The sequence below is a fragment of the Rhinolophus hipposideros genome, assembly GCF_964194185.1.
Source record: "Rhinolophus hipposideros genome assembly, chromosome: 8".
Classification (NCBI taxonomy): domain Eukaryota; kingdom Metazoa; phylum Chordata; class Mammalia; order Chiroptera; family Rhinolophidae; genus Rhinolophus; species Rhinolophus hipposideros.
In genome coordinates, this window is record NC_138054.1 from 91,635,396 (window position 1) to 91,654,827 (window position 19,432).

The 19,432-nt window shown below is 42.6% G+C and overlaps 1 protein-coding gene across 1 annotated transcript in view; it reads left to right on the plus strand.

Moving 5' to 3' along the window:
* The window catches only part of DNAJC11 (DnaJ heat shock protein family (Hsp40) member C11), a 59,095-nt gene that overhangs the window by 12,849 nt on the left and 26,814 nt on the right, over positions 1-19,432 (plus strand). Inside the window, exons 2-4 of the mRNA XM_081055293.1 lie at positions 8,133-8,262; positions 10,329-10,402; positions 16,341-16,442. Coding sequence (XP_080911419.1) covers positions 8,133-8,262; positions 10,329-10,402; positions 16,341-16,442 — 306 coding nt within the window. The remainder of the gene's footprint in view (positions 1-8,132; positions 8,263-10,328; positions 10,403-16,340; positions 16,443-19,432) is intronic.

The window sequence follows — 19,432 nt, forward strand, 5'->3', positions numbered from 1 at the left end:
TATAATCATTATTTGGAAATACAAATGAGGAAAAAATGCTAAAAGATTTGAAAGTACTTGCATCTGAAGAGTGGGGGTGAATGCTGGGTTTGGTTAGAAGTCTAGTAGTTTATTTATAAACTGTTTATGTAATCTTTTTCATTTCTATAGAGTCAGTAGTGATATCCCACTTTTATTTCTGAGTTTAAAAATTTGAATCTTTCTTCCCTTAGTCTGTCTAGCTAAGGTTTTGTCACTTTTGTTGATCTGTCTGAAGAACCAACTTTTGGTTTCATTAGTTTTCTCTATTTTCCTATTCTCGATTTCATTGATCTCTGCTCTAATCTTTATTATTTCCTTCTACTAGCTCTGAGTTTAAATTGTTCCTTTTTTTCTAGTTCATTAAGTTGTAAAGTTAAGCTGTTGATTTGAGATCTTTCTCAAGATTTCAATACTTAAGAGTTTTTTACTGTAGACATTTACGGCTATAATGTTGCCTTTAGCACTGCTTTCACTGTGTCCCGTAAGTTTTGGTCTGTTTTGTTTCTTTTCATTTGTCTCTAAGTAATTCCTAATTTTCCTTATGATTTCTTCTTTGATCCATTGGTTGTTTAAGAACGTGAAATTCACTTTCCACAGATTTGGGAATTTTTCTGTTTTCCTTCTGTTGCTGATTTCTAACTTCATCCCATTATGAGTTCGAGAAGGTACTTTGTATGATTTCTTTATTTTTAAACCTGTTGAGACTTAATTAATTTTAAACTTTTACTAATTTTAAGTGTTTTTCCAGGACCCATCGGTTCCAAATCAAGTAGTTCTTTCAGTCTAGTTGTGGAGGGCGCAGCTCACAGTGGCCCATGCGGGGATCGAACCAGCAACCTTGTTAAGTGCGCTGTGCTCTAACCAACTGAGCTAACTGGCCGCCCCCGAGACTTAATTTATGACCTAACGTACGGTCTTAATATAATGTCCCATGTGCCCTTGAGAAGAATATGTGTGTTGTTGTTGAGTGGAGTGTTCTGTATATGTCTGTTAGATTTAGTTGATTTATCGTGTTGTTCAAGTCCTGTTTCCTTTCTTACCTTCTGTCTGGTTCTGTCCATTGAAAGTGGGATATCGAAGTCTCCAAATATTAGTGTGATACAATTTCTCCCTTCAATTCTGTCCATTTCTGCTTCATATATTTTGATGGTCTGTCATTAGGTATGTAAACTGTCATATTCTTGCTCTATTGAACCTTTTATTAATATATCATGTCCTTTGTATCTTGTAACCTTTTCTGATTTGTCCACTTGGTCTGATACTAGTATAGCCATCCTGCCATTGGTTACTATTTGCAAGCAATGTCTTTTTTCATCCTTTCACTTTTAAATTATTTGTATCTTTGGATCTAAAGCAGGTCTCTCATAAATAGCATATAGTAGGTTATTTTTAAAAATCTATCCTGCTAGTATCTGCCTTTTGAATGGAGAATCTAATCCATTGACATTTAAAGTAATTACTGATTAGAGACCCTTATTTCTGCCACTTTGCTGTGTACATTATAGCTTTTTTGTCCCTCATTTCCCACATTACTGTCCTTTCTGTTTAGCTGATTTTTTTGTAGTGAAACATTTCAATTCCATTCTCATTTCCTTTCATGTATTTTATAACTGTTTTCTTTGTGGTTACATTTAACATCTTAAATTACATTCAACATCCTAAAGTTATAATACTCCAATTTGAGTTTATACCAGCTTAACTTCAGTAACATAAAAAGCTCCTGTCCTTTACAGTTCTGTCTTACCTCTTTCGTTTGATGTCATGGAATCATCACATCTTTATACATTGTGTCCAAACAATAAACTAATATTTGTTTTTTATAATGCATCAGTCTCTTAAATGATATAGAAAACAAAATGTGAAGTCACAGACCAAAGTTACAATAAGACCAGCTTTTAGACTAATATTTCTGCATGATTTAAGTCTCTTAAATCATGCAGAAAACAGAAAGTGGTGTTACAAACCGTTTTTACAATAATACTAGCTCTTGTAAGCCCAAGTATTTGCCTTACTGAGATTTTTATTTCTTCATACAGCTTTGAGTTACAGTAGTCCCCCCAACTCCCCTTATCCACGGGGGCTGCATTCCAAGACTACCAGTGGTGCCTGAAACCACGGATAGTACTGAACCCTGTATATGCTATATTTTTTCCTATACGTACCGTATTTCCCCGAAAATAAGACCTAGCCAGACAATCAGCTCTAATGCGTCTTTTGGAGCAAAAATTAATATAAGACTTGGTTTTATATTATATAATATTATATAAGACCGGGTATTATATTGTGTCGTATCATATCATATATCTTATCATATTATATAAGACCCGCTCTTATAGTAAAATAAGACCGGGCCTTATATTAATTTTTGCTCCAAAAGATGGATTAGAGCTGATTGTACAGCTAGGTCTTATTTTCGGGAAAACATAGTACATACTTATGATAAAGTTTAATTTATGAATTAGGCACAGAGATTAACAACAATAGCATAATAAATTTGAACAATTATAACAATATACTGTAATAAAAGTTATGTGAATGTGGTCTGTCTCCAGCGATTTTTATATTTTTCAGTTCAAACCTATTTCTCAATCTGTGTAACCGTCCCTCACTTGCAGTAAATGGCTTGGTGTCACTCGTTTCCGGAGACACCTTGCTAAAGTCTTTATAGAAGCTCTATTTTCTGCGCAGTGTGTTGCCATCAGTCGGAACACATTTTCCATTCACATCTTCCACCCACAAATTTAATGCCTTTTCCATCTTAACTAAGCACTTCTCATGCACTGTGGCTGTCACTTTTGCAGTTTAAGGTACAAAAGCAAAATTAGTGGGGTGGCCGGATGGCTCAGTTGGTTAGACCGAGAGCTCTGACCAACACAATTGCCGGTTTGATTCCCACATGGGCCAGTGAGCTGAGCCCTCCACACCTACAAGTTGTTCAAGGACAACAACTTGAAGCTGATGGGCCCTGGAGAAACACACTGTTCCCCAATAAAATGTATTAAAAAAAACAAAAAGCAAAATTAGTATAAATTTCTTTTTTCCCCCAAAATTTCACACAAGAGTCATTCTTACCACAGATCTTAGCAACCTCAGCATACGACTTTTTTCTTTCCTTATTGAGAACTTTTACCTTTTCGCTTAATGGAAGCACTTCGAGGCTTCTCTCTGTCATATTTGAATCGCTGACCTTGGGGCCATTAGTAAGTAAAATAATGGTGAGTTGGACACAAGCAAGCACTGTGATACTGCGACATCGATCTGCTCAGTGAGATGACTGCTCATTGGCTAACGGGCAAGGAGCATCTAAGCGTGGAGACTCTGGGCAAAGGTGTGAGTCACGGCCCTGGCAGGATAGAGCGGGAAAGCTCGAGGTTTCATCACGTTACTCAGAACAGCACAATTTAAACCTTACGAATTATTTACTTCTGGAGTTTTTCATTTAATATTTTCATACTGCGGGTAACTGAACCGCTGATTGTGGAACCGCAGATAAGGAGGGGACGGTGCTACACCGTCTGTGCCCTTTCATGTCAACCTGCAGGACTCCCTTGAGCATTCCTTGCAAGTCAGATCTCGTGGTAACACTCCCTCAGCTTTTGGTTATCTGGGAAAGTCTTCATTTCTCCCTTGTGTATGATGGAAGGTAAGGGTCAAATATTATTATTTTTAATTTGATTGGGTAATATTGGGGAACAGTGTGTTTCTCCAGGACCCATCAGCTCCAAGTCGCTGTCCTTCAATCTAGTTGTGAAGGGCGCAGCTCAGTTCCAAATCCAGTTGCTGTTTTCAGTCTTAGTTGCAGGGGGCACAGCTCACTGTCCCATGTGGGAATTGAACCAGCAACTTTCTTGTTGAGAGCTGGCGCTCTAACCAACTGAGCCATCTGGCTGCCCTAATCTCATTTTTTGTGTGTGTATGGATGTTCACTTCTAACATCATTTAATGAAAAGACAATCTTTTCCCTATTGAACTTCCTTGACACCTTTGTCAAAAATCGACCGACCGCATAGAAGGAGGACTTGCTTCTGTTCCATTGATTTATTATGTCTGTGCTTTCACCAGTACTACGCTGTCTGTTTACTATGGCCACATAAGTCTTAAAGTCTAGTATTCTGAGTCCTCCAGTTCTTTTCCAAAGTTACTTGGCTAAAAATAACTGAGAAAGAAAAATTTCTTTTTGCTCCATATCCTTTGGTATTTTTTCACACAGATTTTAGAATTGGCTTGTTAATTTCTACCAAAAAAAAAAAAAAGCCTGCTGAGATTTTGATTGGATTGCCTTGAATCTATAGATCACTTCGGGAAAATTTCACATCTTAATAATATTGAATCTTCTGATGCATGAAGATGGTTTATCTCTCCATTCTTTTCAGTCTCCTTCATTTCTGTCAGCAGCGTATCGTAGTTTACAGTACACAGGTCTCCCACATACTTGTTAAATTTATCTCTAAGTAGCTTGTGTTTATTGATGATACTCTAAATGGTATTGTCTTTTTAAATTTCAGTTTTTAGTATGTAGAAATAAATTGATGTTTGCATGTTGACCCTGTATCGCATGACCTTGATAAAATCACTTAGTAGATTTTTTTGTAGATTCTTTATTCTACATAGGTGACATCTACAAATAAACTTTTACTTTTCAGTCTGTATGCATTTTCTTTCTTTCTCATACCTTATTGTAGGAATTACATTTTATATTGCATAGCATCTTATCAAGCAACTTTAACAGACCACCAAACTCTACAGTCAAGTCACAGAGGGCCTTTTCAATATGGATTTATGATCTATAAAGGGTGCGTTTGTATTTACTTTTTTGTGAAAATATAACCAGATGATGGGGACGAAACTTTTCACACACAATACATCTCTTAATTTTATTATGGAGTTTTAGAAATCAGTATGTAACCTTAGGTACCACTTTTAATGATACCATACATTTTGAAATGATATCAATATTTTTATGATAATGAAAGAGTTTATCATTTAGACAATACTGAACTAGTGACCTTAGCTATTCAGTTACAATGAAAGGCCCAATCTAACATTTAAGTGGATGTGGTATTTATTAAAAAGGAAACTTCTCGTTTCCAGTTCTTAATTGGTAGCACATTAAGCCATTTATTACTGTGATTAAAGACTAGAGATTCTACTTTCTTGTCATTTAGTTGAATTTTAACAACCAGGAAATAGCAGTCTAACCCAGGTTCGTCAAATCTATCTAATCCTACACTTGTAACTATTATGAGGTGCTGGAAAGAACCATTAAATTTTGCAGAAAGAAAATCATTTGTAATGGCTCTTTAGGAAGGAACAAACCCCTTTTATGTCATCTCATAACTAAACCTACCTGGAGAACATGTATATATTTGCCATTAGTTAACTATTATTTATTTGCTTAACACATTAGGGTTTGGTATAGGTTGTATGTTGATAAGTGTGGCAAGAAATGCATTGGCCTAGTTGACACTGGCAGGGAAAGAACCCTATGGTAGGAAAAGGACAAAGCACCTGCTGAGGCCTGTTGCCTCTATGAAGTCTCGTGGTTTTACTGAAATAGGATAGCCATGCAGCACGGGGTAGATGAGAGCACGCAGCTCGGTGCATTTCACCACCGTGGGCGACTTCATGAAGGAATCGTGCTGCTATCCTTGCACTTGGGCAGCACCCTTCCTGAATGGCCTGTCGCAGTGAGCATGCTGCCGAAGGGGCATCGGAATTGAACTGTGGGTATTGTAACGATATGTACGATGTCGGGGGTAGTAGATAGGGGGAGGGGTGTATGCCTAATCATGTTTTGTACACCTGAAACTAATATAAAAAAATAAAATTTAATTTAAAAAAATTGAATTGTGGTGAGAATGCTAGCTAAAGTGATTAGATTCCCACTGCATGCAGGCATCGCTAAGCACTTGTATGTGTATTATCTCATTTTCTCCTTGCAATTGCTCTGGGAGAGAAGTACTGCTGCCCACTGTTGCTTCAAGATAAGAAAACAAAGGAAAAAAAGCTACAATTTGTAAGCTTTTGCTGAGTGTCAGGTCCCACATGAAGCACTTTGTAGTCACGATTTCCTTTCATTCTCACACCACCCCTGGGAGTTGTTACTGTCCCCTTTTGTAGATGAGAAAGCTGAGGGTCAGAGGGCTCATTTCCCTAAAGGCACAAAACTTTGAAGTGACAGATCCGGTCTCCAAACACAGACCAATTTGACTCCAAAGCCTGCCTTCTCAACCACTGAACTTGAAGGTTGGTTTATTACTACAGAGTAAATTACTCAGGTGACCAGATGGAGAGAAAGGAGGAAGGCAGTCACCTAAAAATTACTCAACAGTGTAATTCCCAAAGAGAAGATGGAGGAAAGACTAGTGCTAGAACAGGGCAGACATCTACCTCATTTTTGGAGGCACAAGGACGCTCAGTCAGGAAGATCCTGACCCTTTTCCAGGGAAATAGTTAGTGGACACCTTCAAGAAGCTGCTGGCTTCAAATACCAGTATGTACAGATGAGCCTCTGTCTAAACAGACAGTGAAGGTCACCATGTCTGGCTTAACGGACCAGCTGAGTGGCCCAGGTCAGCTGTTTCTCTTGCGAATAACAGAATCATGTAAAGTTAGGAGGCTCTTAGGGGTCGTCTCCCCAACCATCTACTCCTCAGACGAAGAAACCAGTCAGAGAGGCACCCGGGCCGCCTGCTCTCCGGTCACATTCATTGTCTTCCTTGTAGTGCTTCAGAATTCCTTGTTTAAAACTGCTGGTAAACCTGCACAAATTTCCAGATTTTCTCGCATCTGAATAACTTATTCCAAGTATTTCCCAATAGAAAATATTTGAATGACATGCCAAAAATTATTACTAAAGTTTTGCCTTTTCCCATCGGTGAAAAAAACTCAAGTCCTGGAATTGGAAGTTACTGGAAAATTGTGGAAATTATAGAAAACCATAGTTTAACGTTTCCCCGTTAACTACATCCCTTGACTGACTGTCGCTGTGACTGTCCTCCTAGTGGACCTGTGTTGGGGGACCCGACCCTAGAGCACTGTCAGCCCTCAGTATCCTCACCGGGCCCTGCTCCCGTTCCTCTGTCCAGATGGCTGGTTTTTCGGGCCCTTGGGGCAGGTTGTCAGTGACCCAGAAATGTGCTTTGTGTTCAGAATGGTGGGTGACCTCCAAGAATAAAATGGTTTTTACTTGACAAATCATCTGGATAGAGCTGCCCATTCGGCATCACCCCTGATAGACCAAACTGGTCCCTGAGGAAAACTAGACATATCGTCCCCAAAACAGCCCGAGGGGCCAGCTGAAGGGACCGTCCAGTGTTCCTGGCCTCTGAGGAAGTCTTTCTGAGAACTTAACTGGTGAGGCAGGCAAAGTGGTCCGGGCTTTTCCCATCAGTCTTCTTCTCCCCTTCTGTGACGCACAGCGTCCATTGTACCTTTTGTGTCGTGCTCTGTGCTCTTCATATTTTTCCCTCCAAGTAACTGGTTAGGAGAACTGGAGAATGTATGCGTTGGGTAGGGGCCTTTGGGGGTCTGGGAGGAGGCTTCTGTTTTAACTATAGAGTAGTGAAGCCTTTTTGTCTGCTTCACGTGCTGCCTTTCAGAAGGAGAGTTTGGGTTAGAGGTGTGTTGGTTTTACAATTTTACTTATTTGTCTTTGATTTTTAAGGATGTGTATCCATTGAGTTTCCTTTGACAGAGAACTGATGATTGCATGGCCTTTGTTTCTAATGATATGCAGCTTTTTCTTTCTGAACAGAGAGTACCTTGGCATGATTTACTTCAACTTGGTTAAAGACTTAGCGGGTCTCTGATGTTTTCAGTTTCAGCTCGGACCCCATTGAACCACTACAAAGACACAGTTTTCATTCCATCTAATAGCAGCGTTCCCCAGCAAAACACAGTTGCTATTGATGTACATAATTGATCACTTTATTAACTGTGGGAAAAAAGAGGGCTTATTGCAGTAATAAAGCATAACTTCATTATGTCCTGTGTGTCGAGAGCAAACATGTTGGAAAGTGGCTGACAGGTTCCCATTTCAGGGCTGATTGTGAGCACGGTAATATTTAAGTAGCATTGATTGCTCTCTAATTGGATTTTTCTTTCTGTAGGCCTCTTCTGAAGAGCTGAAAGCTGCCTACCGGAGGCTTTGTATGCTTTACCATCCCGACAAGCACAGAGACCCAGAGCTCAAATCACAGGCGGAACGACTGTTTAACCTTGTTCACCAGGCTTATGAAGGTCAGTGGAGGGCTTGGCTTCACAGAAATGCCCTGGTAGCAGGTATTTGATTTTTAAGAGACTTGATTTGTAGAGAATAGAAAAAGAGAGTCCTTAGAGGTGTATAAAAGAGGTAGCTAGTTTAGTACTTTTTCCTGACAGAGTCCTTTGAAAGAGAAGTATTTTGCTTTGGAAATCAATATGTGTCCAGTAAGTAGAAAATGAGGATACAGGTGAAGTTAGAGCAGGGTCTGAATTGCAGGGGAATACTCAAGTTTTAAATCATTGACTAGTTTTCTTCCAAAGGGAACTCTTAGCGGTAAAAGGCTGATCGTTACAGACAGGCTTTCTTTGTTCTCTTTCTTTGAGAGGAAATACAAGAGCATTTTTTTCATCTGAAAGTGATTTTATTGGCTCTACTGTAGCATTCAGTTAAAGAAAGTTTTTAACAAAAGAAAGAAAATGGTGTTAAGAAGGCGAACAGGAAATAGAATCAGGTAATTCAGATTTTTACAACTCCATCTTATGTATTTCAGAAAGAGTATTTTGTGACATTTGTTTAGAAAATACTGAAGTCATTAATAGTTACAGTTTCTGTTTGAGAAATGGTGGTGGGTATACAGCATTGTGCATGGACTTAATGCCACCGAGTTGTACACTTAAAAATGGGTAGAATGATAGGTTTTATGTTACGTAGAGTTTGCCACAATTTTAAGAATAAACAATTTTTAAATATTAAATCACTCCTAGAATAATACCGAGTAAAATAAGTTATTTATTCCAGCGCCATTTCGTGATTCTCTCCTTAATTAGACCAAACATTAGATCATGTGTTTCTTTACAAAATAAAGACCTCTCGGTGTAGGCATAAAAGCATATGCGGTATTCCACTTCACAGTTTTACCAAAATGTTAGATTTTAATGAGCAGTAAAACTCAGGCTGTGGCTTATATATGTGTGCTGTCGGCTTAGTGTCTGCACCAAATTTCTCTCTATTCAGACCACTGATATGGTGGTTCTGACCAAAAGCCTGTTCCTTTTATTGTATTCTGTTGACTAAATGGCCGCATTGATTTTATTATTGTCTAAATTACGCAAATACCTGGTGTAGATTATTTTAGGGATTGGGAAAGAAGCAACAAGAAAACCCTACCAGTGCTTGTGAAAATGCTACTGCAGCAGTTCTGGCCCCAGCATTAGCCTAACGTGGGGCTAAAGTAAAGGAGTGAATCAAGTCCTTGTTAAATCCTAGAGATTAACGTGAGAAGTTTGGCGCCCATGTTTTCCAGTGGTCAGCATTTCTTTCTTCCCCATTAGATTTGAATATGAATAGAACCAGTTACATCATTTTTTAATTAGGTCTAAAAATATATGGAAAGTCTCAGGGGAGAAAAGATTCAAAGGTCTTGAACAGAAATTGGCAGAGTAAAGGAGGAAGATAATGACTGTTAGCTTTACTGGCATTTCAGCTTGGTTCGGGTATCCTTTGACTAGCCCTCAGCCTCATTGAAAAATATTTTTCTGATGAACCTCAGGTGATATGGCCATAGTGACAGGTGTTTGTGTCTTTTAAAATGATTTACAAATAAAAAGGACACACACACACCCCCACACACCATAGACTGTCCTAGGAGTTAGTGAAACTCTACAGAATAAATAATAAGTCAGATTTTTCTAGTATCAGCCTGTCCCTAGTTTTACATTAAGCTTCTTTAGAAACTGGAATTAACTCTTTCTAGCCGAGGTACTTTATAGCCTGTGGTGGAAGCTTATGAAATTCTTTTTAAAACCACTGTTCTAGAGCGACACGAGGGTCAGCGCAGCTTCCTACAAGGTGTGACTCACAATTAAGAGTGGCTTGGACATGAAAATCTGGTGTTCCTCCTTTGGAGCCACCTTTCAACATGGCCTAGGTTAGCTCTGAAAAGCGTTGAGGAGGAAAGACGCACGCGTAGGGAAAGAAAAGCATCTCTAGGGAGACTGGTGGGACAGGGAAGAATAAGCGGGGGGGTTGCTGACCGATACTGTTGTCGGGACCGGAGAGTGACTTCTGTACCTTGTAAACCTGTCTCATCTTTCGTTTGCAGTGCTTAGTGACCCCCAGACCAGGGCCATCTATGATATTTATGGGAAGAGAGGACTGGAAATGGAAGGATGGGAGGTAAGAGAAACCATGCATCCAGTGTCCCAGGAAGGTCATTAAACAGCCACCCCCAAGTCCCCCAACCTGAGACGACATCTTTGAGACTATTTGAAGACGTTTAGTTCTCTCCTCGCCTTGTGTTTGGTTGAAGAGATTGAGTTCTGGGCCTGGGCCAGTCAGTCATCCACCTTGTCGTCCATTTCCCAGCCTGTCGAGTGAAAAGTAAGAGGAGCACACAGGCTAGACTAGCAGTTGTTAACCCGAGAGAGGGAGCAGGTCAGCAGCGGAGGGTTGATGGAAGACAGTTTCTGCAAGGATGAGGTTCTGTCTACACATACGCTTCCTTCCACCCTCCAAGCTCTGCTCCTCTCTCCACCTTACGTTACCAGGAACTGCATTTAGGAAGTGTTTCTGTTGGGAATGTGAACAAAATGGAAGCAGAGGAAAGTTGAGAACTACTGGATTCCATTGTTTAAAATGACCCTTCCGGCACGACTAGATGTACTAAGCTATCAGAACGTTGTCAAATAGAGGGAGTAAAACAAAATAGTAGATAGCAAGTATCTATGAAGTAGGTTACCCCGGGCAGCCATGCCGTGTAAGAACAATCACTCAAATTCAGAAGATTCTGTTTTCTTTCGCTCTGCCGCCAACTAGTCTTAGAGCCTTGGGCAAGTCTCCTGGCTGCTTTGTACTTCCATGTGATTACCCGGAAAATGAAGATGAATATAGGTTGTAAACCGCCAAATTGCTGTAAACACGTGTAGGTGTGGTCATTTAGTTTCATTAAAGAAACTTGGTTCTGATGCCTAAGAAATTTTGGTTGGCTGTTAACATTAAATTGACTGTCATTGAGTTATTTTTTTCATCAATGTGTAAGATTTCCCTGGAAGTTCTTTTCGTATTTGATCTCAAACCTATATGCCCATCTCTTCTGATTCTAGTATGAAAACCTTCTAAACGCCTTTGGATAAGGAGTAGAGATTAGTGAAACAGGGTTCTGTTGTCCTTCCCGCTACTGCTTAATATCGGTGGCTTGTGGGCCATATTCAGCCTATAGCCATGTTTTGGTTGGCCACGCGATAATTGTAGTTGCTGACGTTTAAAACTTGGGAGATTGCATAAAAACCCAGCCTCCTATCTTCTCTTAAAAAATCAGAAGATCTGGCAACACTGTATGTGAATTCCCCCGTGAGGCGACAGTCACCTAAGTCTGAGGCTGGGCCATGCTGTGCAGCTTGTCCCAGCCGCCATCACTCCCTGCTGTGTTTCATCTGGCCCTTCACTCGTCCATGTGCCCTGCCTGGCTCCAGTGCACATTTGGTTTCTGTCCTTTGGCTTGATGGAAATAGCAGTGCTTCTCGTCAAATTAGTTTGTTGTAGCTAAATGGGAAGTCTAATTGAGTTGAGCATTTTTCATCCTGAAAAGAAAACAAAATTCTCTTGTACATATACTAAGTTTCTGCTCACACTTTATACACTACTTCAAAGTATCCCTTTTATTGAAGACCTACGTGTGTTGGTTGCAGTTTTGCACAGCAGCAGTCAAGGCCCCTGAAAAGCCATAGGCCTCTCTTACATGTCCCCACTTCCCGGTCTGGGTGTTTGATTCCCAGCAGTGTCATCCCAATTCTTGTGGGTAACGTCTTCCTGGCAAAATACTGCATGGCTTCCATTGCCCAACCGAATTACCTCTCCATTAGAAACAAAGCAAAACCACACACACAGTAGCGATTCTAAAAGTATGTATGCAGTCACAGATGGTGACTAGATGAGTGTTTATATTCATATTTTTTAGTAAAGTGCTTTAAGAAAATCAAGTTCTCATCGATCAGAATTAGCTTTTTGCTTTTTTTTTTTTTTTTTTTGCATTGATACTAAGCCTTCACTGAAGATAAAAATGCCTTCAAGGAGACTACATGAAGACACCTCCCCAGATAGTTACCCACGTGGGTACCGGTGCCTGACATGCGATAGGAAAGCTGAGCCCATGCTCCACACTGAAGGAGAAGCCTCACTGAGCCCGAACGTGTCGTACGGAGCTGCTTCCTGCTTCCTCCAAGGACAGCTCCAGCTGGCGGCCTGTTTCCTAGGAGGCTTCTCACACTTCAGTCAGAGCCTCTGCCCCACTGACCACGTGTCTGTTAGTCTAACCATCCGGTCAGTCACTATTAAAACCCTTAGTGTCTGATCCGCCTTTAATCCAGAGATGCCAGAGACTCCAGAGACATGGCCCGCTCCCCGCCCCAGCACTGGGAGCACCCCCTTTCTGTTGGTGGGCATTGAAGATGAAATGGAGTTTCTTTAGATTGCATAAAGTATTGGCCCTGTTTTCAATGATTAGGTAAATTTTCAGATTTTTTTTTTTTTTAAACTTCAAGAGATTGTCATTCTCTGGCAGGATTCCAAAGGAATGTAACACAACCATTCCCAACGTGTAAGACTGGCCATTTTGGTTCTTGAAGTGGGTTAGCGGTGTTTATTCAGGTAACCACGTTGAAAATGAACTCGGTCTCTTCTTCAGGGTGACGAAAGTCCAGCTGTGAGCTGTGACTACTTGGACAGTGTTGAATGTGGTGACAGGTGGCACGTGGGATGAAAGCCACGTAACTCAGCTAGCACTCTCCAGTGGTAAATCAGTTAGAGAAGCTCCCCCGGGGCCAAGTCACCCACAGTGTCGTTTTTGTCTGCAGTCCTTTCCATTATCCATATTCCACTTTTCCCTGGGACTCTGACATCAGTCTTACAGTGTCTAAGAAAGTCAACCTTGATGAAGGGCTGTAATGTGCCCAAGGTCATGAAAACTGGGCCTTGGACACTCATGGATTAGAGGAGACATGATGACTAAATGCAGCCTTGGGATGTTAGTGGAAAAACTAGTGAAATCCAGAAAGTCCGGGTTTAGTTAATAGTAATCTACTAATGTCAGTTTCTAGATTTGACAGCTGTCATTTGGTCATGTGAGATGATAACGGGAAGCTGGGTGAAAGGTATACAAGAACTTCCTGTGATATCTTTGCAACTGTTCTAAATAATTTTTTAAAATTATTCCAAAATCAAAGTTGACTAGCCAGAATCTTCAAACCAGACGACACCACAGGCATCATGTAGTGTAATCGCCCACTTAGGAGGGAACGGACGCTTGGAAAGGTGAAGTGACTTACCTGGGGTCAGAGGTGATGTCAGGGAGCTGGGTTTCCATCCTCTTTCCAGCAGGCCACCTCGCTTTCAGAGACCTGTGTTCCCCTCTTCCACAGGGTCAGTCGGTCTTCCTGGCTGGCACAGGGATAGTTGGTGGATGGGCAAGGAGAGCAGTACAGGTGCTAGATTGCAGTTAGAGGAGCTAACTGTATGGGCTGCATATGATACACTGTTGATGAAAACGTTCAAAATGCCTGGGATTTTACCACCTGTAATGCAGTTTAGGATGCGGTGTTCCCAGATACTTATATCTAAAGGTTACTGAGGTTGAGAAAGGCACTTGCCGCTGGCTTACTGTTCTTCTGTTCTCTGTCATAATGTACTCTGGGTGAAGAAGAACATAAATAATAAGAGGTGTCAGGGGCCTGCGGGAGTTGGAGTGAGGTCCCCTGTCCTGCCAAGTTCTTCATGCTCCAGAGAGGGCAGCACTTGACTTTACGGTTAGTTCTGATTATGCACCAACTATTTGCAAACCTGAAAATACAACTAGAAATGGAATGACTTATCACCTTTGCAATATTTGCCTCTGTAGCTTATCACAGAGCGTGGCAGAGAGAAAGTAATTTGCAGCTATTAATTTAATCAGCCAAGGTCAGGCAGCTGAAAGTCCTGAAAACAAATTTTGTTCTGCTCTGGTCTCTGTGGGGCCTGGTGCCTTCCAGTCTTTTAATTCCTGGGGTCTTACAAATCTATTCATTTAAAAAAAAAAGGGGGGCATATTCATGGAGTATGTCACTGGTTAAAGTTAGAGCTAATAAACTTTTGTTTAGTCTACGTTCTTAACATTAGCGTCCCGCTGAATAGAATATTCAGTGTGAAAGTTTTCATCCAGATAGAACAGCCCGTGACTCTGGGCCTTATGGAAGAAGCGCTTCCCATCTAGACCCTCCTTCCTTAGTAATGAGTCGCTTATGTCACCGTTGGCAGGAGTCCAAGTAGGTTGTGGTTCCAGAGTCACAGATCCACCGAATTGGGGTTTAAGAGTCATGAACAACTTTTAAACTATTTTAATCCATTTTTCTTCATCTTCAAGGTGAAATGGAATAGTTGACTACCTACATTGCCCTAAGGCACTTTTATTTTTTCTTTTGATGAACGGAGAGGCTGAGAGCAGATTGAGAAGATAATACAAGCTTTGAAAAGCTGTACATCGCTTTTTGTCCCAGCCGGTGACCTTGGGGCAGGGAAAGTGCCGTAAATGGGTGCACATGCCCTCACTGTTTATACGAACTGGCAGAGTGAGCTCGCCATCTCAGTTCAGTTTAACCGAGTAAGTGTTTGTGAGGTCACAGAGCAGGCATTGTCATGCCATTTAAGGACTTTTAGTTCGTGGGTGGTTTTAACAGTGTTTTTATTTTAACACTTCCTTGAAAAGAACCACCTTACCCCTTTTCAGGACTTAGTGATTTACACTGGGTTATTAGAGGAGAAAATGTTGTTTTCATTATTTCCTGTGTATTTCCTGAAAGCTTTAGTGAACAAATTTCTCAAAAGTAGTTTCGGATAGGCTAGCCAATTTTTGAATTTATTTTTCTATATTGCTGGATAATAAGATCAAGTTGCACAGAACCTATCCTGTGACCTCATTTATGTTAAAATATATACATACATACATATTCATAGAAGATTTTTAGGAAGATATATAAAAAGTTCTGGCCTGTGAGAAGAGGGAGGGTGGTATAGGGAAAATTGTACTTTTTCCTTCATATCCTACTGTACTGCTTTGATTTTTTTTTTTTTTTTGCTGTAAGCATGTATTTTTAAAAATAATTTTTTTAAGCTTGCGATTTCCAAGATAGCTTTTTCTCACATCTTCTACCTTTTTTAGATGTTCTCTGAGCAGCCTCAAGACTTCCCTGTACCTCTCCCACGGATACAAGGAGATGCTGTTTCGTCTTTTCTCCCCTCTCATCCATCTAATGGCTTCAGTCGTGTCTGTTCTGCTCCCACCCTCTGTGTTTCTCCCAGGCCCTAGAATTGGGGACCCTTAGAAATCACATGGTACATTTCCTCTTTCCCGGATGTGACACCTGAGGTCCACAGTGGCCTTTCCCTGCCTCTGAAATCTCAAATAGATTGTCTCCCTTTCATGATAAACTAGGAAAGGCCAAGATGAGTGTCTTATTTTCTCGTGGATGTGACATCATTGTCACACCCTGCATGTTACCATGGTCTGCTGTTTGGTCCCTGAGTAGTGTTCATACTGAAGTGTAACTGATAACCATACATTCTGATCTTCATATCGTATTGTGGGGGGAAGAGTGTCATGGTTTGAAAAACCGCCAGACTTGAGGGTGTTCAGAGGGCATCTGACGTGCTGGCGTAGCACACCGGGAGAAGTGGCAGTGCCATTGGGTACAGCTTTGCCTTCGTTTTGATGCTGAACACTTGTTACCTGGGGCTTGTTAGGAAATCTTAACTGTGAGAGTTAAGGTGTCGTTCTCTTTGTAAGATTCCTGCAGCCTCAGAGATAAGTTACTAAATGGAGGAAATACTGCTACGTCTCTCTGGAGACCATGACCTTGGGACTGACCAGGGCCCAGAACTGGGTGGCTGTGATGGTGAACCTCACCTCGCCAGGGCCTGAAGCTGTCTGGAGGGGACACTCATCCCGGTCCCGTTGACATCGCTCAAAGTCCCGGGGGAAAGGAATTACCGGCCCTGGGCAACATGTGCACACAAGTTAACGACCAGTGCTTGTGGGTGTTTTCCTCACTTCCTGGGTCCTTAACTGTTCTCTTGATTGTGCCCACAGGTTGTGGAAAGGAGGAGAACGCCCGCTGAAATTAGAGAAGAGTTTGAGCGGCTGCAGAGAGAGAGGGAAGAGCGGAGGCTGCAGCAGCGCACCAATCCCAAGGTGAGTCAGGGGTCAGCCCAATGGGGACCCGCAGGGCTGTGTGACCGGAGCGCAGGTGCGGAATGATTGGGTGCTTGTGGTTTGAAAAAGTAGTAGCTTGCAAAATTGAGCCACATCGAGGGAAGGCCAAAGAATCCGACGTGTTTCCTGGAAGCCGAGGAGACTTCCCAGGCACAAACGTGGGCTCACTCTCTGACCCTCTCCTCTGCTCCTGCTGCCCGAGCCCTTGACATTGGAAAGCAGGTAGAGGACAGTGTCAGGGAGGGACAGCCCCCCAAGCACGTGCTGAGGCCACAGGATGCCTCGCAGCACTCAGAATTTGGAATGATACAGAAAGTTTAGGACGTGTCCAGACGACGTGACGCGGGGCCAGTGCTTCATCCCCCCAGGACAGTGGTGCCATGGACAGCCGTCGCCAGGCTGTTTGGGCAGTGATGAGGTGACCGTCTGGAACCCAGTCCCGACCCTGCTGGAGTTTGAGTCCTGTAATCCAGTCATGCTCCTGAGGCTGAGAGCTCCTTTTCAGCCCTGCGTATGGTATCTTTTTTATTTGATTTCCTGGGGAAGCAGTTTGTTCTGGGTGCGGGCCCCAGCCCTGTGGCAAATAGGCTATCTCAGTCAGTTTGGGATGCCAGTGGTACCAAACGGCTAATGAACCTGGTCCAGTGCTCCTGTTCAGCTGTGTTTAATAAGGGGACTCAGCAGCTGGGCTGTGTCAGGGCGGCCGGGCAGGCAGCCTGAAAATCTACAGAACACGTGCTGGCTTCCAAATGGGAAGCTTGAGAATATGAACTTCTGATCAAATACATTCTAGCAAGTGGAAGACCCCTCCAGCATTTAAAGGACGGTACATTCAGGACACGCCCACCTATTTGAATCCTACATTTCAGAGTATATTCATAGATGCCAGCCTCTCCTTTCCACCCACCCGCCCCTCCAACGGATGATGGCTTCAGTAGTGCACAGTTCTCTTTTGGTCAGATGGAGGCAGAGAATTGAATCACTGGCTGAACCAGCTCAGGGAGTGTGTGATAATTGGGAGAGTTGAAAATATCCGAGGTGCCCAAACCAGGGGGTTCCGGACTTGGGTCTTCCGGCTTGGGGCTGCGGCTGGGGCTGGGGTCCAATGCACTGGGGGCAGGTCTGGGCTGAAAGGGCAGCGTCGGCAGATGGGGGTGGGCGCCTGGCAGGAGCAGGCTGTGGCTCTGGTATCTTTGCTGTCTGGCTGGAGTTTTGCTGCCTCAGAGCAGTGAAGGGGAAAAGAACATCACAGTAGCCTGAGCCTCTGTGTCCTGTGATCAAATAAGCCATCTGGGTGTGCACAGTGATTGCTTATTGGGATTCTATGGAAATGTGTCTCCAGGCCATGTTCTGTGGAATGAGGGAGCACAGCTGTGACCATTTCACACAGGCATGCGGGCTATTGTAAAATTCCCAGTACTCTGCTACTTCCATAAACGGCTTCCAAATAAATACGACATTTTCTAACCACAAATGCTGAGTGATAACCAGATGTTGGCTATGTAGCATTTTGAAGAGAGGTTTTGAGTTGGATCTTTTATTCCATTTCCGAGTGTTTTGCTTTTCGAGATGAGCAGAAAGGTTGGGAACATCCTCACCCTAAGAGAAAAGGAATAATTTCCTCTTTTAGGGAGACCATAGGGAGAAGGACGCTTCCGATGGCCATCGGGCTGAGTCCTGGCCTGTCACCTGGACTCCCACAAAGGATCCCAGCTTGTAGGGGATCTGCAGATGAGTCGCGTTTGTGATACTGCCATCTGAAACTTGGATGGCTATTTCTCTCCGTTTTCATCAATAAGAGTTTGTTGGTAGGGACTTTTCAGTAGAATGTGTGTACCAAGAATGAGCAAAAAGGTCGAGTGGGGGAGATCGTAGGTTAGAAATCCCGACTCTGACACAGTGACGATGACTCAGACCAAACCATTTGACCTACGTGTAGTTCTCTCGTTTGTAAAATGAGGATATCTGTCCTCACTATCATACCCAGTGGTTAAATGCTTAAAAAAATGACAGATGTTAATTTATTAGAGAAAGACAAGCCTGCTAAGTGAATACAAAGTGGTGCTAGACCAAGGTGAGGTTAAGGATTTAGTTTTGTTTTAGTGGAAAATACTTGGCTTGGTCAGGGAATTTCTTGGCCTGCAGTGGCTGGATTTGGGTGGGGTCTGTCAGCTGGGATTGGCAAATGGCCCTCTGACAACGCCGTCAGCCTTCTCCTGTGGCTGAGCCCCAGTGCTGCTACACAGTGTGGCCAGAGCTTTGGGAAGCACTGGCCTGTTGGCACACACGCACGCACACACATAGGCTGGAGGCAGCAAGGTAGAGCCCTGGGTCCCCCAGTTCTGTGCTCTGGGTCATGTCCCTTCAGCCTTCACTCGCTTTCTCCCCGTGTGAAATGGGAGGTTTGCCCAAGGCCCACAGCTTGGGGTCCAAAGACCCAAATTCTGTGGTTTAATTGCCTCTGATTTCTGCCTTTGCTGTGTGGGAATCAATTCCTCTGTGTTTCCTGCTGGAAGGGGTCCTGCGGCCTCCAGAGCCGTGTACACTGAGCTGCTGTTGGGGAGGGAATCTGTGGCTGGACAGACGATGATGTCCATCCACATCTTCGCGGATTGTGTGTGACCAGAATGTAATGCGACCGCCCTGGCCATCCTTCCTCCATCTTTAAGATCTGTTTTATTGGCATAATCCATCTGCATTTCTTGCCTTTTAGAGACTAAGATCATACAGTAGGGCTGCTCTAAGCCATGCTCACTTCGTATTGATTATTGTAATTCCTTTCTTTGGTAGTACCCATAAATCTTATCCCTCTGTGGTGGGCGGCCACTTTCAGAGCCTTTGAAGATGAGCTCTCAGGCAGCGCTGTGGGACGTTGTTACTGCCTTTTCAGTGAACTTGTCCAGATCCCGTGTGTGGCAGTGTCTAGCTGAGGATGGTTTGGGGGGCTTCACTGTCTCTGAGGGTGTTGA